This window comes from Zingiber officinale, chromosome 2B (assembly GCF_018446385.1).
Source record: "Zingiber officinale cultivar Zhangliang chromosome 2B, Zo_v1.1, whole genome shotgun sequence".
Lineage (NCBI taxonomy): Eukaryota > Viridiplantae > Streptophyta > Magnoliopsida > Zingiberales > Zingiberaceae > Zingiber > Zingiber officinale.
The window spans coordinates 13,429,409-13,453,570 of NC_055989.1; the positions used below are offsets into that span (position 1 = coordinate 13,429,409).

The 24,162-nt window shown below is 42.5% G+C and overlaps 1 protein-coding gene and 2 long non-coding RNA genes across 3 annotated transcripts; all 3 read left to right on the plus strand.

Annotated features, from left to right (window-relative positions):
* Positions 1-5,139: 5,139 nt before the first annotated feature.
* On the plus strand, positions 5,140-5,627 carry LOC122048996. The gene is made up of 3 exons (XR_006130765.1): positions 5,140-5,188; positions 5,277-5,393; positions 5,516-5,627. It is a non-coding gene; the product is annotated as an uncharacterized LOC122048996 (long non-coding RNA).
* A 402-nt stretch (positions 5,628-6,029) lies between these two features.
* On the plus strand, positions 6,030-7,097 carry LOC122048997. The gene is made up of 4 exons (XR_006130766.1): positions 6,030-6,057; positions 6,598-6,713; positions 6,779-6,844; positions 6,926-7,097. It is a non-coding gene; the product is annotated as an uncharacterized LOC122048997 (long non-coding RNA).
* Positions 7,098-19,845: 12,748 nt separating this feature from the next.
* Positions 19,846-21,438, plus strand: LOC122048998 (hydroquinone glucosyltransferase-like). The gene has a single exon (XM_042610500.1). The coding sequence runs from the start codon at positions 19,930-19,932 to the stop codon at positions 21,358-21,360; it is 1,431 nt and encodes a 476-aa protein (XP_042466434.1). The 5' UTR covers positions 19,846-19,929; the 3' UTR covers positions 21,361-21,438.
* Positions 21,439-24,162: the final 2,724 nt, after the last annotated feature.

Sequence of the window (24,162 nt, forward strand, 5' to 3'; positions counted from 1 at the left end):
ACCTCATCCGAACAAGAAGAAGGAAGGATCTCAAGTGAAGATGAAGAAGGGAGCTCAAGTGAAGGGGGAGGACAAACTTCGGCTTCGGACGTCTCGGTAAGTGAGGTATACAATCTTCTTTCTCATGTTTTAATTAAGATCATTAAAAGTACAAATGATGATTTGTTCAAGGCAAAAAGGAAAAATAAAACCTTAAAAAATGACATTTGCATGCTTAAAGAAAAATTAGAATCCATGTCTATTAGGGATGATGATATGCATGCTTCTTCTACTAATTCAAATGATTCATGTTTAGAAGAAGAAAATAAGGCTTTAAGGGAAAAGGTAGAATACCTTACAAATGCCCTTAGAAAATTTGAAATTAGATCCAAAATCCTAAATATGATTATTGGGAGCCAAAGGGCAAGTTTTAAGAAAAATGAGTTAGGATACAATGAACCCAACAATGAAAAGACCTATCATTGCCTACTTGCTAGGGGGCAATCAAAAACCAAAACTATAGATAGAAAATGGATCCCCAAGAAATATTTGGTTAACCCAATTAGAAAGAATTTCTATTGGGTGTCAAAATTAATCCTCAAGGGTTAGAGAATTTTAGGTCAAGTCAACCATGGAAGTCATAATTCAAATCCTTGAAAAATGGTTGACTTGAGACCTTAAGGGGAGCACTTAGCCTTGATAGAAATTCATGATCAAAAGGGCTAAGTAGAGGTTACCTTTATCTCACAATGACTTGCACTATTTTCTAACCATAAACGTGAAATGATAGGATGATACGAATAATTCACTTATGCTTATAGCATTTTGATGAGTTATGAAATGTATCAAATTTTTAGTGATCATAGGTCAACTATGGGGAAAGCAAATGTTTAATTAATGGACATCTTGCCCATAGATCATAGTTGGACATTTCAAATGTTTTGAAAACAATTCTATGTTTTATTTACAGTGGATAGTTATTTTGAAACATATGAATTCAAAACTAGGGTTTAATTTGATACAAACTTGAGTGTTTTTTAAGTGTTTGAGTTTTTATCAAAACTTCAAAATATGATAAATTTTCATGGAAGCATATTTTTCCTTGTTAAAGAACATTATAAGAAATATGTGTTCAAAATTTCATGATTTTTTGAATTTTTTAGAATTTTCTATGTATTTCTGAAGTTGGCTTCAGAATGTTGAAAATCGGTTTGGGTTTGTGCCAGTCGACTGCGACAGTTAGCAGTCGATTGGTGGCTCTTTTTCAGCACTGTCAAGAGCTGGTTTTGGGAAATTTTAAGTCCACATTGATACCTTGGTATGTGTACATGTTTGGTACAATTTTTAATGGTGTCAAAGGGGGAGAAATGGATAGGTTTAAGTTAGAAATCTAATTGTGTGCAAAACTTGAAAATTAAGGTTGAAGAGCATATGTTAAGGGGGAGCTTGGGAATTATGCTTCATGTTTACATATTGCTTTTAATTTTCATGTTGTTATTAATGCCTAACTTAAACATATTGCCACACATCAAAAAGGGAGAGATTGTTGGTGCAATCGACCCAAGTTTGATCGGTACGATCATGGTTTTGATGTGTGTGTCAAAGAGTTTAAGTTAGGTTTTCATATGTGTTTGATATGTGTGTTTGAGTCTTGCAGGACTTGGTGAAACACACATGAGGAGCTTGGTGCAACTAAGCTTGGGAAGCTCATCCTAGGCTCAGATCCTTGAGTCGGTGAAGGATGGTGTGGAAGGCATCCAAGGGACCGCCGGACGAGGAGCAACGGAGTGGAGCCGAGAGAAGTAGACTTCAAGGCAACGTGAAGGATGGCACGGAGAGGAGCCACGGGCTCGGGTGCATCTGAGGGACGAAGGTCGAGGAAGAGGACTTCAATGGTGACTCCAGAGAGGATGAGTGTGAGTGTGTAACAAGGTGCAGTCCAATCGGTTGTAACTTTTAGCAGTCGACTAGCAGCGAACAGAAGCATTCTGTTTGCTCATTCGACAGCGACCAGTCGACTGATAAAACATGCAGTCGACTAGTAAATGACCGTTGGTGCTGCAAAGTAGCCGTTGGCTACCTCCAACGCTAGCACCAGTCGACTGATGGTTTTGCCAGTCGACTGGTGCCGAGATGAGTTGATATGTTGATCAACTCTCTCCTCTTATTTAAGGGAAGCTTTGGGGCTTAAAGGAGGTTACTCATGCTTGTTGAATAACTCATTGTCATTGTCCAAAGCTTCCAAGTCTACTCTCTTCCTCCTAAACCTAAATTCATCATTGTAAAGAGGAAGAGATCCTTTGTGAGAGGTTTGCTCCACTGAGAAGGAAAAAGCTCTAGTCGGAGATTGCCGGGGATTGATCCACCGAAGGATCAAGGGCTCGTCCACCTCAAGGACACGTCGTGGAGTAGGAGCAAGCAATCTCCGAACCACGTTACATCGAGCTTGTTAGCGATTTGGTATTCTTTCTTTATTATTTTTATTAGTTAGTTGTATTTCCGCGTGTGCACTAATCTTTTATAGAGAAGAAAAGAAGTTGGGGGTGACCTAGCTATCCAACCCCCCTTCTAGCTGGCCACCGATCCCTCATAGAAACTATCCATTGTGCACTTAAACTAGCCCATTAGGCTTAGTGAAACTAATCGAATGCTTTCGCTTAAAGATAAAACTACTTGATAGGATTAAATGAACATATTGAAATTTAAGAGATATGAATTCGCATACATCTTGATATTGATGTTTGCTTAAGGACAATCAAAGATTAAATATGGGGGATTTTGATATATGCATTTTGTATAGGTTTTAATCATAGTTTAACATGCATCCTGCCTCATTTTATATGCATATATTTCATGTTTTCATCTTGGTGTGCTTTATTTTGATATTTTTGTTGGTCCCTTGGCGACCGGCTAGATGGGGGTGAATAGCCTGCATAATAAAAAAAATAGTCAAACCTTCCTCAAACTTTTACAGTTTTAATAAATCTAACACTTGTATAAAAATAAGAGACTAATTAAAGAAAGAAAGATGCTATGATTTTTTACTTGGTTACAACTAGAAAGGTTGTTAATCCAAGACTCTGAAGCACTAATCAAATTCCCCTTTCGTCGTAGGAGAATAAGCCTATTACAGCAGTTGAAGCACTTAATTACAAAGCTAGACTGAATCATGATTGATTACAAATGTTCATTTAAGCTTCTGGGACCAGGGTTGTATTCATAGCCCTCAGGGTGCATGGAAGGGTTCCAGCACTACAACAAAAATGTTAAACGACAACACCACAAAGACAACGGTTTTAGAAGAAACTGTTGTAAATTTGGTAAAAGACAACGGTTTTAGATAAAATCGTTGTCTTTGAGCTCCCATAAAATACAAAAGACAACGGTTTTGTGAAAACCGTTGTCGTTGAGCAATATTTTTTTAAATCAACAACGCATTTTACAACGGTTATCTAAAACCGTTGTCTTTAAGCACTTTTTTAGGCGATACGACAACAGTTTTGTAAACCGTTGTCTTTTACTTTATTCTTTCGGTGTTTTTCCCTCTCTGTGAAAAATTTTTGGCGCCGTGTTTTCCGCCTTAGCCTTCCTGAACCCCTCTTATCCATTTTTATTTCCCTCTCTCCATATGATCTCTTCACACTCCTGCTACCGAAAACCTAAGCATCTTCATTCAACCCCTCTCCGGCGAACCCCTCTCCACAAATTTTTAAGTGGAGAGGAGGTGGAGGAAGGTGATGAGTTTGTTCACTGGAACATGCGCCAATGACGAGAACTCGCCGAACCTTGTTTGCTAGCTTGACTGCGTCTAGGGCATGGTCGATGCTCTCTCTTTTGTCCGGTGGAAGTGTCATCAGGTTAATGTCTCCCTTCACCTCTTTCCTCTGCTTACTCATTAGGGTTTCATCTTACCTGCTTCTTGATGAGGATGTTGTCGTTGAGATCTCCGAACATGAACTCGTCATCATTGTGGAGGAGTTTGGGTGAGGGGGACGAAGAGGGGACGAACCGAAGCCAATCCCCAAGGGGAAAACCAAATCTCCGGAGCAAATCTTCCCGGTCATCTCGCCGTCGAGTGCATTCTTGATTTGTTCGCCCCCCAGTTTTCAGGGCTGCGTTAGTTGAGCACCGTACGGCAAATCGAGATGTGAATTTCCTGGGCGACGCGGATGCGGGCCTACTTCGGAGCTTTCTTCCTTTGGCTCGTCACTTTGGTCTACTTCACTCAGGTTCCCTTCCTTTGGCTCTTATTTCCGACCTTGTAGAGTAGGGCTTCTTTGTCGATTCATTCTTGTACCTGCCTTTTTGGTAGTTTTCATTGATCTTGTTTCTCTATAAAAGACGTAATTTCGATCGTCATTTTTATATACTTTGGCAGGGTTTCAGATCCTTTGTGTGGACTGCAATTTCTTACCAGATGAAAGACATACTGAAGTTATCGTCGTCTTCATCACAGTTTCTAGTTTCTGTTGCTCATTCTCCATGGAGTATCAAACCAATTTATGGGTAACCACTTAACCGTCTTGTGTTTGGTCCACTTAACCGTCTTGTGTTTGGTGGTTCGATGGATCTTATTGCCTGCTGCTTGCGTTGTGATTGGTACTTCAACACTTACAGACAAATGATCTGCATTTTATGTTAGCAATCACAATATGTAGCCAATTTATCTTATAAAATTGTTTTAGTAATCTGTACGCAATTCTAATTCATGACTCTTTTGTTGTTGATGTGCATGTTATCATGAGCTTGCTAACGGTTAAATTATACTAACTCGACGTGTTTATTTCTTTTGGAACACTAAACTTTAAATGACTTGGTCTTTGTATATTTTCTCATAATAGATACACATAGCTGGACTCACAAGAACATTTGGGCATTATGTGTGAGATCATACTGTTACTTATATTGATGCATGAAGGTGCATAACTTGTTGAGCAACACAAGGCAAATATGTCAGTATAAATTTCTTAAAACATAATATTTCATATCAAATTGTTTCCATATTTGTGATGCTGCTAAATGCATTTCTATTACTTACATTTGCATTGCTCGTATGAATTAGCTTATCCACCCAAATCAAAGAATAAAGGAAAACAAATGTCAAACACGATTGTTCTCATGGTGATAATTATTTTTTCTTGTTGAACTCACACAGGATATTACTCTTGGTGTTTCCCTTGGTTCAGCAACCCAGATCTCCATGTTTGTTGTAAGGATTTAATTTGATGTAGCTTTGAAATGAAATGTTGTGTATATGTTAAAGAATAGCTTACAATGTACTAATTTGCCCTTTTAAGGTTCCATTATGTGTTATGGTGGCTTGGATAATGGGAATCAAGATGGATCTTGATCTTAATCTGTTAGAAACTGGCTCATTGATCATGGCAATACTAGTAATAGCATTCACGTTACAGGTAACTCATTGGGGTATGCTTGTTAGTTACACTAACTTCTGTTGTTGTTTTTCAGTTATTTTGAAATGCTAGGATTCAACCAAAGTTCTTCCTGCAAGACTCAACTAATGGTACTTTTACAGGATGGAACTTCACATTACTTAAAGGGGCTTGTTCCCTTGCTGTGCTACTTGGCAATTGGTGCATGCTTCTTTGTTTTCAAATCCCCACTTGAGTAAGTCTCAAAAAAATTAAGTCTCCTCCTTAAGTGCATCTTTTTCATCATTATGGTTCAAATTTATGAACTCTGATATAAATTTAACTAACGAATACATGAAGGCATCAGCCAACAAGTTCCATAACCAGAACAGCTGTAGTGATTGTGGCCTAGCTAATAGCTAGTAAAAAATGGTAAAATATTCTTCATAATTACCCATTAATTTCCTACTTGTTGGCTTTACTCTTGAATTCAGCATGCACTTGCTTGCAGAGTAGGAGCTGGCGAATTGCTGCTTCAACCAAACTATATTCCCCTGAACAAATTGAGTCTTACAATAACTTTTTTACATATACTTTTAATTTGAGTTTTGCTTAGTTGCTTTCGTTTACCTCATGACAGGTGATGCTGAGACGGTTTTGTCCTCGTAAGACTACTCTACTGTTTTTTATACGAGATAAAACAAGGGTGAATATTTTCATATGTGCATTTTTCAGCTTCCGTATTGGAGACTCCTAATCTAATGAAAATGAGTATTCATGTGCATTTTTAAAACAACGATTTTTAAAAACGAAAGCAACATATGGTATAGGTCACGAATATTTTCACTTGTGACGAGTTGAAATGATATCAGCTGGTTCTAACAGTTATACTGATCCATAAAATTGGTATAGTTAGCACAATTTGGTTTATGCCAATGTTAGTTCAGATCTTATTATAGGTTTGTAAAGGTTATATGAAAATGATTCACATGGTATAGGCCATCAACTAGCTGGTAAAATCAGTCTTGTTCAAAGTTTTGGACCATGGTCACTCTGGCTTGTTATGCCCAAAGAGAGTAGCACAAACAACACCATTAAATTAGAAGTTGAAGCTTAACTAAATATACCAAACTTGATTTCCTCTTGTTAGAGTCAAGTTTATTATCTTCTAGTGTACAATTTTGTTCATACTACTGTGGCTTTAGTTTTGCTGATAGTTTCATGCTATGTGATGGCCTTATTTCAGTCACAATTGAATGAGGCTATTTTAAGAGAGGATTATGGAGAAGCTGCAAAGCTGAAGTTGGCCATAACTGGTGCTACAAAAAGGATATTGTTGGAGCAGCATTGACTATTATGAATGTATGAAACTTGTCTTATACACTTATTGTATTTAATTTATATTCTAAGCACTCTTGTTGCCACAGAGAGCTATAGAGGAAGAGCGATACATCGATGCAACTTTCATTCGTGATCATGTTGGGGCAGGACTGGTCAGTTTATTGGAATTAACTTGTTGCCAATTCTTACATCATCTCCATTAAGCTATGCTTGTCCCAATTTTTTTGTTTCAGCTACATGAAGCTATTCACTCCATTGAGCTTTATTCATTTTGCTATATGCAAGGCTATAACAGTGGTTGCCAATTCTTATATATTGATTGAAAAAAATTCTTCAAATGTTGAACGCATACAGAAACTTAAAGCAATGTTCAGAAAGGGTGCATGCGACTTAAATACTGATGAAAAAGGTAGTTGCTCAGTGCTTTATGGTTTTTATGCAAACTGCACATCCTCAAGCTTTGAGATCTTACTAGAGTGTTGCTACTGTAATGTTGAGACATAAGGTACATGACTTCCTCTATGATTCCTTCTTTCTGTTGCTGCTGTTAGCTATTCGATCTAGCTGCTTTCACATAATACATGGTTTAAGATATAATGTCAAGTTTATATATTCATCAACTTTTTTCATGCTCACTTGCTTGACTACTCATGAAAATGTGAAGCGGCAACGTTTCTCGTGCTTATTTGGCCATTCTTTTACTTAAACATTTCAGAAGGTCCAGATTTATGTACGTACTTCACAATTTGGTTTCTACTGTACAAAAGATGCAAAGCTGCAAGAAGTTTATAATTATTTATACATGTTGATAAGTTTTCTACTTTTGGAGCTTGTTTGTTTCAATTATCAATTTAGTTTGTAGTGGTTTATTAGATTTATTCGTTTCAATTATCAGTTTGCAATGATTATCAGTTTATACATGCATGTTTATACTTTTTTCTATGGCTTTAATTATATTTTATTTTCAGAAAAGGGAGAAAGCTGGGTTTGCAAGCTAAGTCTATGAAATTCTGTATGCAGAAAACGGACCAGTACGTGAAGATTGTTGTGGTCTGATAAACTTAATTTTATGATCTTATCTTTTCTGGTTATGGTCTGATAAACTACTTGTGGTCATGTTTGGATAGCTTGTAGTAATTGTAGAAGTTTATAAATTTAAGTGAATGTACATATATGTTGTACCAGTTTTTGATTGAGACAAGATGTATAAAAGACAACTAAATGTATATATGTTGAAAACAGTTTTTGTGAATGTATATATGTTGTACCAGTTTGTGTGCAAAAGAATTATAATGTTTTATCTATTTGTGATGCATTTTCTAATCAACATAGACAACGATTTTTTAACCGTTGTGAAAAGTATTCAAAGACAATGATTTTAAACTAAATTTTGAAGAAAGACAACAGTGTATTTGTTGTCAAAAGCATATCTGCGATCAAATTTTTGCAAAACTGGCAATTACAACGGTTTTATGCTGTTGCAGAACTGTTGTCTTTGGTATTAAAAGACAACACTTTAAATCCGTTGCATGACTGTTGTCTAATGTGGTCAAAGACAACGGTTTCAAACCGTTGTCTTTTACTGCACATTTAACAACAGTGTCAGTTACAACGGGTTTAAAGGGCCTATGACAACGATTTTTAACCGTTGTCTTTTAATATTTTTATTGTAGTGCAGGCGTCTGGAGGGGATAAACTTTTATCTTCGTCGGAATGGAACGCGCCACATCATGTTTCGGATAAAACTCTGCTCCGGGCACTCGGAGGGGTTCCGAGCGCCCTGATTTGAAAAGTCAATATTATGTTGACTTTCCATCCAATCTTTCACTCTGGTTCCGCTCACATTGATCCAGGTCTTCCGCTCTGGCTCCACTTGCTTGGGTGATTTTGGTTATCTGGAACGTGTCGTCCTTCTCGCTAGCTGTCTTTTGCTCGTCTCCCCAAACAATCTTCCGCTCCAACTTTTTTGTCCCTCAGAAACACTACACGCTCCCTTCTTGTACGCCCGCATATTCTTCTGCATCACCTCGCCCTTCGGACGCACTGAGCCCATCGACTCTCTCTTGTGTTGTCCTTCTCGCTTGTTGTGTCTTTCGCTCGATTTTTGGTGCTCCTAAGTTCCTGCATACTTAGACACAGGGTTAAATGCCAACATAACTTAACTTGACTTGGTTGATTACATCAAAACTACCACGGGGTACTTACAATCTCCCCTTTTTTGATGTGAGCAAACCTAAGTTAAGTTAGAGTAAACCACAAAAATAACAATTATAAAATTTTTGCAAGTCCCGAAATTAAAAAAAAATGTACTACTCTCCCCCTAAATTTAATCTTTACTACTCCCCCTTTTGAACACATTAAAAGTGGGGTACATTAAAAATGTTACTTGGAAAGTCTAAAACAAAAGTCTAAGGGAAAATTCTAAAAAATATTAAAGTTTAAGCTTCAAAAAATCTAAATTTATCAATGAAGTTTTAAAAAATATTTAACCTATATAAGGTAGATAAAAATTTCATATAAAGTTAAAATTATTATTAAGCCAAAAATAAGATCGGAAAAATTAACTTCTAATTAATTTCTAACCAAATTTTTGACAAATAATTTAAAGTAGTTTTATAACAACTAATTGCTTAACAGTTAGTCAATTAAATACTTATTTCAATAATTGACTTTCAGGCTGTGGTGAGGCACTAGGTCTTCTTGGATATTAGAGCAACAATCACTTTCTAGACAAAGTCTTTTAAAGAAATTAAATATTTAACTTTCTATCTGAAATAAAAAAATAATTAATCTAAATATGATTTTGGAACCCAAAATAAGTTTCTTCCTACATGATTAATAAAAAATTTAATAGAAATATATTTCTGTGATATTTTCCTAATTTTGCCCTTAAATTACCAGTTAAACCTTAAATAATGTTTGTAATTTCTTTCTTGATCATGTGAAAAATTTGAATGTGAGTTTTCCTTTTTTAACATTTCTATTTTATCTTTTAATTTTATATTTTCATCTATTAATTTATGAAATTCTTCTTTTAAGCATACATATTCTTTCTTTGATTTTATATACTTTGTTCTTTTTTATATAATGATTTACTTAGCATTTGAATAATTTTAAATAATTGCTATCGAGGAAGTTTACTTACCCGACTTACTATATATTTGTCAGTAGACACTCCTCCTTCATTGTAGCTTTCTTCTGTAGTGTCTCCCCCTTCATCGATACTCATTTCCAAGGTACTTTCGTTATCTTCTGGTAGATATTTGGCTTTGAGTGTTGTTCTGGCAGATTCCTCGGTCTCGGATTCTTTCGTCGATGACTCGGTGTCCATCGAGGAGTTGAATTCGACTTCTTTTGGTTTTTCGTAGAGCTCCAAGAACTTTTTCCAAAGTTCTTTTGCGCATTGGTAGTTGCCGATTTTGTCGAGTTCTTGAGCAGGAAGAACACTCAGTAGGTAGAACTCGGCCTTACTATTTGCTATGAATTTGTCGCGTTACGTCTGAGTCCAAAGATACTGCTCGAGTTCTTTTCCATCTTTTCTTTTGGGAACATCAAAACCAAATTTCATAGAAAGCAATATATCAAAATCAGTTTAAAAAAATACCTCCATTTTTCGTTTCCAGAATGAGAACTCTCCCTCAAACGTTAGCGGGTAGATGTTCGATCCGGCGATCTCGTGTGCTTCGTTAGGTGGTTAGTCCTCCTGAAGTGAAACTTGCACTGATACCACTTGTTGGTCCCTTGGTGACTGGCTAGAGGGGGTGAATAGCCTGCACAATAAAAAATAACCAAACCTTCCTCGAACTTTTACAACTTTAATAAATCTAACACTTGCATAAAAATAAGAGACTAATTAAAGAAAGAAAGATGCTATGATTTTTACTTGGTTACAACAGAGAAGGTTGTTAATCCAAGACTCTGAACCACTAATCAAATTCTCCTTTCGTCATAGGCTGAGAAGTCTCTTATAGCAGTTGAAGCACTCAATTACGAAGCTAGACTGAATCATGATTGATTACAAGTGTTCATCTAAGTTTGTTGGACCAGAGCTGTATTTATAACCCTGGTTGGGGTGCTTGGAACGGTTCCAGGTGCCGGGGGGGGGATAAACTTTTATTCCCGTCACAACAGAACGTGCTACGTCGTATTCCGGATAAAACTTTGTTGTGGGCACCCAGAGTCCGGGCGCCCAGATTCGGAATGTCTTTCCGTCCCGGTCTTCTGCTCCGTTTCCACTCACATTGATCCGGGTCTTCCACTCTGGCTTCTCTCGCTTGAGTGATTTCAGCCATTCGTAATAGGGCTCACCCGAACCCATTTTCCGACCTTAGAGCAGTCTTTCACTCCGATTTCTCGTCCCTCAGAATTGTCGCATGCTTCCTTCTCGTCTGTCAGCGTACTCTTCCACAATGCCTCGTCCCTCGGACACACTGAGTCTATCGGCTCTCTCCCGTGCCATCCTTCTCGCTAGCTGCGTCTTTTGCTCGTCTCCCTGAGCAATCTTTCGCTCCAACTTCTCGTCCCTAAGAAACACGACACGCTCCCTTCTTGTCCGTCGGCTTACTCTTCCACAGCACGTCGTCTCTCAGACGCACCAAACCCATTGGCTCTCTTCCATGCCGTCATTCTTGCTAGCTATGTCTTTCGCTCGACTTCCAGTGCTCCTAAGTTCCTGTACACTTAGACACAGAGGTTAAATACAAACATGGTCTAACTTGACTTGATTAATTACATCAAAACTACCATGGGATACTTATAATTTTTAGTTCAGAGAACTTCTCTTTGCTTATTTTTATTAACAGGGACGCGAATTGGAGTGAAATTGGAAGAAGGCGATCAAGATGTGAAGACCCCATAGCCGACCATAGTTACCAATGCCCGACTCAACCTCCTTGCCACGGGTGCACGTGCCCAGTGGCACGGGTCGTGCACAGCTTGGCTTGCTCACCACGGTTATCTGTGCCCTACTAGATCTGAAGCTCCTACACCCGACACAGGCGCCCGTGCCCAACTGCACCAGCCGTGTCGGGCATCCGACTCTCTATACTATAAAAGGGGCTCTCCTCATTTGGAAAAGGCATTTGCGGTTTGAGACTTCATCCCTCTCCTTGAGGAAGGATTTTTCCCTTTAGGGAAAACCCTAGAGGCTTCATCTACATCGATCCACTTGATCCGTCCTCTTCTAGAGTAAGGAAACACCCTAAAAACATCGGCAATCTCCTCGATAAACATTTCTTCTTCTCTATCTCACATTTTGATTGTAAGAATGTTATATATTGTGTATTTAGTTTGTAAATTCTTCGCAATGGAGTAGACCTCCAAATTTTAGGAGTAAGGAGTAGTCATGATGTGATGTGATGTATGAATTATGTATTTGGATATTTTCTTGTACCATGATATGTTTACTGGCATGTTCTATGTGTGTTGTGCCTTGTATATATTTGAAGAAATATGTGTGAGGTCAACTCATGTAGATGTATAGTTTTGTTCATTGTGTAAAAGAGGTGCTTTAAATTGTATGACCGGGGAACCCTATAACAAAGGGTATCCTTACTTTCTATGACATTCTCTTGAAACGGAGAACAATTCCCTACAAGGGAAGCTAATTAGAGTTTGTGAGTTTTCTCCATATTAATGTTATGAAGTGATTTGGATAATCTAGCAATTGTATGACTAGAAAGCCTTAGTGATAAAGGATATCCCTTTAACTAGACTTTCTAGCTTACATTTTCTACTTAATATCATTAATCTACTGTTAGAAAGCAAATCGAATAACTCTAGCGATTGCATGACCGGGACCTTAGGGTATCCTTTTAACCAAATTTTCTAGAGTTACTTTTTTACTTAATAACGTTAGAACTTGGGTAAACTCTCTGGTGCGGTCTTCTCGAGGTTGTGTTCGACTTTAGTTAGAAGTCCTACAAAATACATAGGGATATTAGCTAGTATCATAGCGAAATCGAAATCTTAGAATCTCTCACCCCCAAACTCAACTTCACTTTTGCTCGCTTGTGCTCACTCTCTCTACTCTCTCTTTCCTCCTCTCTTTCTCTTCTCTTAACAACTCTCACTTTCTCAAGTGCTCGTGAACCAACTTTCGATTGTATAGATAACTCACTGTATGAAGTCAACTAATGTTTAATTAACAGTCTTCGTTGGATCAATAATTTTATTACTTGACAATAATCGTGCACTTGCGGTGTGACATTAGTAGTTGCCACCATGTTGAAGGTCGCCTTGGACTAGGTGATGAGGCTAACGGACGCTGAGTTTGAGGCTTGTGGCGCTAAAATCATTGACCAAGCCCGGGAGGTGATGGTTAATGAAGGGGCTCTACTTGATCCAGCACCAACTTCGATGGTGGCTGTAGGTGCAGCGGAGGCCGGCAAGAGGGGGGTGAATTACTGAAAACAAAAATAAAACTACCCTCCTCGTTCTTTCAACTCAATTAATGCAATAGTAAATAAAATAAAGGCAGAAATTAAAACAAAAACCGAATTTAACCTGGTTATAACCAAGAGGGTTGTTAATCCAGGGCAGTAAGAAAGCGCACTAAGAAAATTCTCCTTTGCTGAAGGCGGAGAAGTCTTTTACACTCTAATGGCTCAGAACTACTGCTAGGAAATGCTTACAGAGTTGAATGTAGAAGTTGTAGTTAATTCCTAGCTCCAGGGGCCTTTAAATAGCCTCTGGAAATCTGATCTCGAAGGTCCAAGGCACCTCCAATAGGGGTCCAAGGCGCCTCCAAGGGGTGAGCGAATAAAACTTTATCTGCAGCTCGAAACGGTCAGTTTGACCTGTTGAAGGCGCCTTCAACAAGGCTGAAGGCGCCTCCAAGCTGGCAGCTCAAATTCCAGCTTACTTTCTTCAGCTTCCGACGCTTCGATCTTTTGGGTGATTGCGGCCAACCAAAATAGGGCCCACCCGAACCCAATTCCCGGCCTTCTCCTCGAGCAGCCTTCCGTCCCGGCTTAACGTGCCTCAAACGCCGCGAACGCTCTTCACGTCCACCGGAGTACTCTTCCGCATCTCTCTCGTCCTTCGGACGCACCGAGCCCGTCGGCTCCCTTCCCGTGTCGTCCTTCTCGCTAGCTGCATCTTCCGCTCGACTTCCTATGCTCCTAAGCTCCTACACACTCAGACACAGGGATCAAACCAAAGCAGGACCTAACCAACTTGGTTGATCACATCAAAACTACCATGGGGTCTAACAATCTCCCCCTTTTTTATGTGCATCAACCCAAGTTCAAGTTAGGGTTAAAATAGACATAAATAGTAATTTTAAAGGAAATTACTAAACTAACATATTTAAGCATAAATTTGCAATAAATGAAATTGCAACAACCTTTAGTAAAAAATGTTTAAAAAATAATTTTTTAATTTTCCTAACTCCTCCTAAACTTGTACCTTTCTCTCCCCCTTTGATCACAGCAAAAACGGGGTACCAATAAAAGAATATCAAGCAAATTATTAAGGTAAAAAAAAATTCTGAGCAACAATGAATTTTAAAAAAAAAATTCTAAGTGAAATTGAATTTTCAGAAAAATTGTCTAAGCAAAAATGAATTTTTAGAATTTTTCAAAAAAAATTTCTAAGCTAATAAAAAAAATCTAAGTAAACTAAATTTTTGAATGTTTCCCAAAAATTTCTAAGTCAAATGAAGTTATTTAGAATTTCTCCAGGAAAAAATTTCTAATAAAAAATTTCGAAGTTAGAATTTTCAAAAAATATTTCTAAGAAAAAAAATATTTGATAAACTTTTAAGGAATTATTTAATTCTTGTTTTTAATGCTCTTTCAGAAAGTTAATTAAACATTTTCTTTCAATATTTTAGCTTCCAGGTCGTGGCGAGGCACTAGGCCTTCTTGGTTATTGGAGCAACAACCACTTCCTTAGACAAAGTTTCCATAAAGAATTTCAATGTTTAATTTTCTCACTGTAAGCTTTTAACTAAAAGAGAAATTTAAGCTAGCAGTGATTTTGGAACCCAATAAAGGTTCCTTCCTACAGGGTTGGTCAAAAACTTTGGGGTTACATGATTTTTGGGCACATTTCTAAGTTGACCCTGGTGTTTTCTAATGTACCAATTTAATTTTCCATAAATTCTTAATTTTGATTTAGGAAATTTATTTAAGCATGCATCAAATTTCAATTTTTCAATTTCTAATTTTAATTTGTCATTTTCGGATTTTATTCTATCGTACATTTCAAGTGGACATGTTTTTGCTAATTTCATTTTTAATTTTTTATTTTCTTTTTCTAATTCGCATAAGTCTTTAGAAAGCGATTTAATAAATCGAAAAGATTGAGATGGAGTTAGATTGCATACCTTACTTACCTGATCTGGTGACGCTCCCCCTTCACTGTTGCTTTCTTCTTCTGATGTTCCTCCCCCTTCATCGATACTCATCTCTTAGCTAGGCGTTGCATCTAGCTGATGGTTAGCTAGTAGAGCTACTCCTGAGAATTCTTCGACTTCTGACTCGGAGGATGAAGAGTCGTCCCATGTCGCCTTCAGGTTTTTGTGCTTGGGTCGAGCTGGCTTCTTGCTTCTTTTCTTATCTTTCTGTTTGCTCTTCAACTTTGGGCAATCATCCTTGATGTGCCCTTCTTCGTTGCAATTATAGCACCGGACTGTCCTTCCTTTTTGATGACGTTTACTTGACTGCGATCTAAACTTGTTAGATTTAAAAAACTTATTAAAACGTCTAACCATTAACGCAGCTTACCATTAACGCAGCTTCGTTTTCGTCGATTGACGTTTCGAAGTCGGGATCGTCCTTTTCAGCTCGTAGGGCAACGTTGAGGTTCAACTTCTCCTCTGGTTTTTCTGCAAGTCGAGACTCGTGAAGTTCGAAAGTTGAAAACAAGTTTTCTAAACTACTTACCTCAAAGTCCTTAGAGATGTAGTAAGCATCTACTAAGGACGCCCATTCTGAAGTCCTCGGGAAGGCATTGAACGCGTATCGGATGGAATCCCAGTTGGTTACTTCTTCTCCAAGGTTCGTTAGTTGCGTTATCAGCTCCTTGATTCTAGCTTGGAGTTGCGCTACCTTCTCGCCGTTGTTCATCCGGAGGTTTGTTAGTTGTGTCCGGAGGATGTCGCGTCGCGCCAGCTTCGCTTCAGAGGTACCTTCGTGAAGCTCCAGGAATTTCTCCCAGAGATATTTCGCTGAGTCGTAGCTTCCGTTACGACTTACCTCCTGAGGTGGCAGAACGCTGAGGAGGTGGAATTCAGCTTTTCCGTTGGCGACGAAATCGGCTTGCTCCTTCTTGCTCTACGTGTTTTCTTCTTTGTCTTTAGGAGCTGCAAAACCATATTTCATAGTAATTAAAATATCAAAGTCTATTTTATATAATACCTCCATTTTTCGCTTCTATGTAGCGAAATCTCCGTCGAACTTCGGGGGATGGATGTTCGCTCCGACCATCGTCTTAATCGTAGTGCTTCAGTTGGCGGTTAGTCCTTCTGAGGCGATCAGGCTCTGATACCAATTGTAAGTGCAACGGAGGTCGGCAAGAGGGGGGGTGAATTGCTGAAAACAAAAATAAAACTACCCTCCTCGTTCTTTCAACTCAATTAATGCAATAGTAAATAAAATAAAGGCAGAAATTAAAACAAAAACCGAATTTAACCTGGTTACAACCAAGAGGGTTGTTAATCCAGGGTAGTAAGAAAGCGCACTAAGAAAATTCTCCTTTGCTGAAGGCGGAGAAGCCTTTTACACTCTAATGACTCAGAACTACTGCTAGGAAATGCTGACAGAGTTGAATGTAGAAGTTGTAGTTAATTCCTAGCTCCAGGGGCCTTTAAATAGCCTCTGGAAATTTGATCTCGAAGGTCCAATGCGCCTCCAATAGGGGTCCAAGGTGCCTCCAAGGGGTGAGCGGATAAAACTTTATCCGCAGCTCGAAACGGTCAGTTTGACCTGTTGAAGGCGCCTTCAACAAGGCTGAAGGCGCCTTCAAGCTGGAGGCGCCTCCAAGCTGGCAGCTCAAATTCCAGCTTGCTTTCTTCAGCTTCCGACGCTCCGATCTTTTGGGTGATTGCGGCCAACTGGAATAGGGCTCACCCGAACCCAATTCCCGGCCTTCTCCTCGAGCAGCCTTCCGTCCCGGCTTAACGTCCCTCGAACGCCGCGCACGCTCTTCACGCCCACCGAAGTACTCTTCCGCAGCTCTCTCGTCCTTCGGACGCACCGAGCCCATCGCCTCCCTTCCCGTGCCGTCCTTCTCGCTAGCTGCGTCTTCCGCTCGACTTCATATGCTCCTAAGCTCCTGCACACTCAAACACAGGGATCAAACCAAAACAGGACCTAACCAACTTGGTTGATCACATCAAAACTACCACGGGGTCTAACAGTGGCGACACCTCGAGTTATCGCCTCAACCTCGAGGAAGTCAAAAGTGCCCCTAGTTTTCCCTCAAGTATAAGCAGAGCCCACACCCTTGGGGGAATCTAGGACCTCCTTTTGGGTAACAAGAAAAAGGTGACGGTCACCAAGAGTTGGTTGTAGCCCATCTCTATCATGGGCTCGAGGCTTGATCCCCCCTCCCCAACTCATAGAACTCTTGTGCGAGAGTTGTGTCGGCCAACATCCCTTCGTGTTTGCTCGTCTAGCCCTTGACATCTCCTATTGAGATGGAGGATGATCTAGCAGAGGCCAGTTCCTTGAATCCATTTGATCCAATTCCCATTGAGGCAAGAACTCTAACTTTGTTCAGCCTACAGAAAGATCTAAGGGCTAGCTCATCGCATCCTCTTGGACTCTGGTCTTCTAGTCCATCAAGAGGACACAACAGCTGGGCCCATTCACCCTGCCCAAGATCACGACACCATCCCAATTGGTGTGGGAACCCCCAGGGGTAGGATGTTCTAAGAGAGAACTTACCCTTCTAAACCTAGTGGTAGCGAGGTGGAAGGACTGTGAAGCAATCGCGGAGGGTGTCTCCCTCAGGGGTTTAGTGGAAGAGCTTATGGGGACGGCGCTGAACATATGTTGAAACTAATGGTCTTCACCCAGTGATTCCCTGAAGTGTCGTAGGAAGGACTGTGAAGCAATCGCGGAGGGTGTCTCCCTCAGGGGTTTAGTGGAAGAGCTTATGGGGACGGCGCTGAACATATGTTGAAACTAATGGTCTTCACCTAGTGATTCCCTGAAGTGTCGTAGGAAGGACTGTGAAGCAATCACGGAGGGTGTCTCCCTCAGGGGTTTAGTGGAAGAGCTTATGGGGACGGCGCTGAACATATGTTGAAACTAATGGTCTTCACCCAGTGATTCCCTGAAGTGTGGTAGGGTCGCCGTGAGATGTGAGTATCCATAATTGAGTTGGAGGACCAGCTGGGCTCTCTAAAAATGAAAGCTTCCCTGGCCTAAGTGGAGCTAACACAACTAAAGAACCTAAGGGACGACCCTACTACAGAGCAGTTGGAAATCTTTTAGTTGAGGAAAATCATATTTGAGAGAAAGTTGATTAGTTTCCAAGCGAAGTATGAGGTAGATCAGCTAAAGAAGGAGGTTGTTTTCCTAGAAGCTCAAAGTAAGAGGCTAGAGTTGGGGAAGAAAAAGAAAGGGAAGGAATTAAGAAGTTGAGAGCCACGATGAAAGCACAGGAGATGAAGCTAGGGGCAACTAAAACAGGATGGAGATTGATAAGGTTGAAGTGGATGCCGACCATAAAAGACTTAGGCTTATGGAGGTGGAGTTGGGGGCCACTTGGGAGGAGACCCAATCTAGCAAAGCCCTAGCGGAGAACCGATTGCAGGAGTTGGAGTCCGTTCATAGCAAAGCGGAGGCACTCTTGCTTAAGTCAAGAGTAGGCTTCGGGCTACACTGGAGACTTACTGTAAGGAGGCTGAATCTGCAAAGGCATTAGAAGAGGCCCAACTTTGCGAATTGGACATTATTCGCATGGAAGCAGGGGCAACCAAAGCTGAAGTTGAGGCATTAAGAGTCTCTAAGATCGAACTATAGGCGGTGCTCGAAACCTAGAGAAACTAGCTAGAAGGCAAAATGACCGATCTCCAAGAGTACTATGCAGGGGAAGACATGCGTTTGGCTGCCAAAAAGAAAGAATTCCTTCACTCTGAGAAATTTTACTGTGTGGTCGACACTCATCTTGCTCGAATGATGCAGTATGGAGTGGATAATGCCCTTAAGCAGCTGATGGAAGTTGGGTACCTGCCTGCCAATAAGACTCTATCTACTATCGTTTTATCAAAGATCACTGCTAGCATTCTTGAAGAAGATATGACCGATGTCTCTTGATGTCATCCCATCTTTCAAGACATTTTTGAATATTATAATAAATATCCCTATCAAGTGGGGTATCCCTTTTGACATCCTTGCATAAGTATACATACACACAATAAACCACTAGGGCATTTTATCATAGCATAATTGATCTTTGCATAGGGAAGATTATTCATGGAACGAGACATTTTATATTTATTAATTGACCTTATCTATTAAAATAAATATCCATGAGACTCATCACATTGTGGGAGAGAGACATTTTATATTTGTTAATTGATCTTATCTATTAAAATAAATATCCATGAGACATCTTAGAGGAGAGAAGCCATTATACATAGAATAACTTTCCTGTTATTATTACGAGGGCCATAATTGCAAATTGCAAATTGCAACGAGACATAGAATAGTAAGCTTCTTCTTCTTAATTTATTATGCAAATGCCTAGTACTTTTGTTCCTTCCTTTCTTTTTTCAATATCAAGTTTGGCATTGTGGAACAATTTGGCCATCTTGTGTCAAGTCACTTTCACCCAGAACCAAATGTGTGCCCACTCTAACTTGGCAAAATAAGTGTCCTTGTATTCACATTTTTTAAAATAAAAAAATAAAAGTTAAATATCTTTTATTTTGTTGATGAAAAATAAATATGATACTTGAATTGCCCTTTATTCACATCCAATTACTTTGTATTGTGATTAAGGAGGAGTTTAACTTGTCTGGATTACGGTCTAACCCTAAACTATTTTCATAATTAATTAGGTATTTAAAAGATAATTCTTAATTTATTTTGATAGTAGATGGAAAATTAAGAATAGATATTTGCATTAAAGAAAAATAACTTGTAAAATGGCAAGTTGTTCTTTGTACACATAGTTTCTGACTCTATATATAGCCTAATCCACGGACTCGAATCGTAGTCATTGACCTCTCTGAGGCAAAAGCTCGAACACTTGGTGGGTATTAATACGCGCGGTTCTGGACATGGAGGCGAAAAGCTTCGGCAACGGCGGCGCCGCCGCTCCTCACGTGGCGCTGCTTCCCATGCCGGGCACCGGACATCTTATTCCTTTTGGGGAGCTTGCTAAGATCCTCGTCTCCCGCCACGGCTTCTCCGTCACCATCATCACCTTAGCTGCCTCCGCCTCCAAGGCCCAGGACGCAGTCCTCTCCTCCCTCCCTCCGGCCATCGCCTCCCTCGCCCTCCCAGCCGTCCCGCTCGATGACCTCCCCGCCGACGCCCACCTTGTGACCATCTTGGCCGTCGCCGCCTCCCGCTCCGCCCACTTCCTCCGCACCGAGTTGTCCCGCCTCCAGGCCTCCTCTAACCTCGTCGCCATCGTCGGCGACATCTTCACTACCGACGCCTTTGCTGTCGCCCGCGGCCTCGGCGTCCCGCCGTACTTGTTCTTCCCCTCCAATCTCCTCTGTCTCTCGATCTTCCTCCATCTCCCCGAGCTCGACGCCTCCGTCGCCTGCGAGTACCGGGATCTCCCGGAGCCGCTCCGCCTCCCTGGTTGCGTACCAGTCCCTGGACCGGAACTGGTCGAACCGATTCAGGATCGGTCCAACGAGGCCTACCGGTGGATGCTCCACCACGGGCGCCAATACCGGGACGCCGAGGGAATCATCGTGAACACGTTCGAGGCGTTGGAGCCGGACGCCGCCAAGGTCCTGAGGCAGAACGAGCCGGGCCGGCCGCCAGTCTATCTTGTCGGGCCGCTGACGCGGACCCTGCCGGCGGTGGGCGAAAAGGACGCCGAGTGCTTGCGGTGGTTGGACCGGCAGCCGGCCGGGTCAGTGCTGTTCGTGTCCTTTGGCAGCGCCGGGACCCTGTCGACGGCGCAGATGGCGGAGCTAGCTCTGGGTCTTGAGATGAGCAGGGAGCGGTTCCTGTGGGTGGTCCGGAGCCCCAACGACGACGGCGACGTGTGCGAGGCCTACTTCACGGCCCAGAGCAAGGCGGATCCCTTCCGCTTCCTGCCCGCCGGGTTCGTGGAGCGGACCAGCGAGGTGGGCATGCTGGTCCCGTCGTGGGCCCCTCAGGTAGCGGTGCTGGGCCACTCCGCCACCGGCGGCTTCCTGAGCCACTGCGGTTGGAACTCGACGATGGAGAGCGTCATGGCTGGAGTAGCCATACTGGCGTGGCCGCTCTTCGCGGAGCAGAGGCAAAACGCGGTGATGCTGGCGGAAGGGGCGAGGATCGCGCTGCGGCCGCAGGCGGCGGAAGGCGGACTGGTGTCGCGCGAAGAAGTGGCACGGGTTGTGAAAGAACTGATGGAGGGGGAGGAAGGGAAGGCTGCGCGGCGGCGGGTGTTGGAGCTGAAGGAGGCGGCGTTGAGGAGTCTTGAGGATGGCGGCGCAGCCTTCCATGCGCTGGATGAGGCGGCGGGAAGGTGGAAGACCACCAATTAAATCAAATAATTAAAAGAAAAAAAACCTTATTATATTACAATATCATTGATCCCGTCCGGAAGCTGAGTCGGACGGAGGCCGATCATGGTGGACTAGGCGTTGACGGAAAGTCGCGGGCGGTGCAGGCTCCCCACGGGTGGCTGATGCGGCTGCAGGACCCTGCGCACACTCAGACGATTCCCCCTCTCACGTTAGAGACCAAAACCCAGGGAAAAAGTCCCCGGATCAGGCCCTCCGACGCTCAAGTCAGGTCCTTTTTCCCTAGAAAAAAGCAGACAGAAGGAGAAAAGGAAAACAGTTGTGGAAAAAAGTGACAAGGGAGTGTGTGCGCGTACCTGCGTACGAGGGATTTCTCCCCTTTTATGCGTCCTCCTGCTAGAACCTGCCCTCCTGTCAGAAAACGTTAGACGCCCGACTTTGTCCTCTAGTCCTGGACACCTGTCGCGCTGCTATTTGTTGTGAAAGCAACTTTCTGTTTAGGAACCTCCGCCTTCGCACTTGGGTTTTGTCCTGTAATGAGGGACAGTTGGCAGGCTACTACTGGCTATGAGGGCATCTTTTCGTTTCAGGAACCTTCGCCTTCGCCCGCATCGTTGGTATGTAATGATTACCCCTGACGGACCGTTGAGATTCTCCGCTCCCGTACTACTTAGCTCCTCCGATCCATTGTGTCCCCGCACCAGCTTGCACCTGTGGTTCGCATTTCCAGGCCTCCAACTCGCAGACTTGCAGCCCTAACTGTCTAGACATAGCTACGCTGATCTTCAACCTGCATCCTACGCTTTGTACTTCCTGGCCCTCAATCGCAGGTCTGTAGCTCGGGCTGCTTCTGATCAGCTCTACCGCTTCCGACCCATTGGCCTATACTTCCAGTTCTTGGCCTCTGCTTAGCTCTGCCGATCCCGACTTGCATCCTGCGCTTTGTACTTCCTGGCCCTCAACCGCAGGTCTGTGGATCGGCCTCTGTGCTCTATATTTCCGGGCCCTCTACTGCAGGCCTGTGGATCGAGCTGACTCCGCTCAGCTCTGCCGATCCCAACCCGCTTCTGCCTATGCTGAGCCCTGACTGCCCTGTCAGCCTGCCTTTTTGACCGCCAAGTCGCCATGACTATTGACCGCCACCTCCTCGTGACTTTTGACCGCCACATAGCCTGGACTTTTCTAATCCTTTTCTCTTGGGCCCCTCCATCACTAACCGTATCACAAGCCTCCCCCACAAGTCTAGTCGAAGGAGTACGACAGTCTGACTGACTAGACCTCCGCACCTTTCTGTGACTTCGGCATATCTTTGTGATCTCAGCAGATCTCTGTGTATCTACCTCAGCGTATCTCTATGATCTCAGCATATCTCTGCGCGCCCTGCTTCCTGCGTCACGCGTCAGCTTTCGTGTCGCGTCGCTTGGGATACCATGCCTCCTTCATTACGTCGCTAGTCGCTTGGGGTGCCGTTCCCACGCCTTTGCTTTGACTTGGGCACCCGCCTTCTTTATAAAGAGGCCTTAAGGTTGCTCTTCCATGCTATCCCTTCTCTTTCACGCTGTCTTACCCACGTTTCACCAACCGCTTTTCCACACGATGCATTCTCCTCCCTCTTCTCAGGAAGTTGAGCAACCACCCTCTCAAAAGCTGGTAAACGAACTCACCACGCTACTTGTCTCGAGAGAGCGCGAGCTAAATCGTGTGTCTCAGGATCGAGATCACCAGGTAGCTGCTCTGCGTTCCATGGAAGACCAGTATCGCCTTGCAAAGTATTGCGTGGATGTGGAGAAGACGAGGAAGGAGCAGTGCCAGTCTAGCCTGCAGCGTCAACTTGGTCTCCAGGAACAGTTGCGTCGAGAGCATGAACAGGAGCTCTCCCTCCTCCGCTCGGGCCTCGAGGATAAGCAACGCACTATCATTCAGCAGCAAGCGGTCATCAGCTCTTTACGCGCGGAGCTGGCTCGCGCCGTGAACGCGCCTGAATCTCCTGACAGGTCTTCACGCGGAAGTGCTCATTCCCCAGGGCCCATCTTTTCCCCGAGTCAAAGCTGGCCTGGGGAATAGTTGTCGCGGTGGCTCCTTTGTCAGGAGGCGTTTCTGCCTGTGGCCTTGGCTGTATCCCTCCCTTGCTGAACTGCGCTGCTACGCTTGTAGATCCGTCCCCTTTTGGCCCAGTTTCTCCTGCTCAATTTTCATCTAGCAAACATTTTTTTAGAGATTAGCCCTTGTGTAAGAGCCTAGAGTCGCTTCATGATTTCTTTTCATGTATGTATTTTGGATAATAAAGTCAATATAGTGCTTAAAAATTGCAACTGTGACGAACGTGTAAAACCTGATTTCGTAGTTAATATTGGCGCTGTAGGAGTAGGGTAGATGGCGCTCCGCATCCCTTGCCCTGCGTATTGGCTGCATGTTTGAAATTTACGTAAAGTAAAACCAGATGTAGCTGACCTGATTATGGAAAACGCTCGGCTCAAGGTGAGGCACATCTCTCAGAAAGGTAGTTAGGCATAGGCACCGAGCTCGCTTATGATTTTCAAAGAGGGGCTGATTTTTGATTCCCGCATGGGGCCGACCTGAAAGGTCGTTGGTCGTGAGGACAGAGCTCACTTTTGATTCTCGCATGGGAGCCGACCTAAGAAGGTCGTTGGGCGTGAGGACAGAGCTCACTTATAACTCGCACTGGGGCGAGAGTCTGGGACTACCGACCTAAAAGGTCGTTGGGCGTGAGCACGGGGCTCACTTTTAATTCTCGCATGGGAGCCGACCTAAAAAGGTCGTTGGGCGTGAGGACAGAGCTCACTTATAACTCGCACTGGGGCG

Bases quoted from the DNA above. Each gene is read 5' to 3' on its own strand.
- LOC122048998 (XM_042610500.1), top strand. From the start codon at position 19,930: ATGGAGGCGAAAAGCTTCGGCAACGGCGGCGCCGCCGCTCCTCACGTG.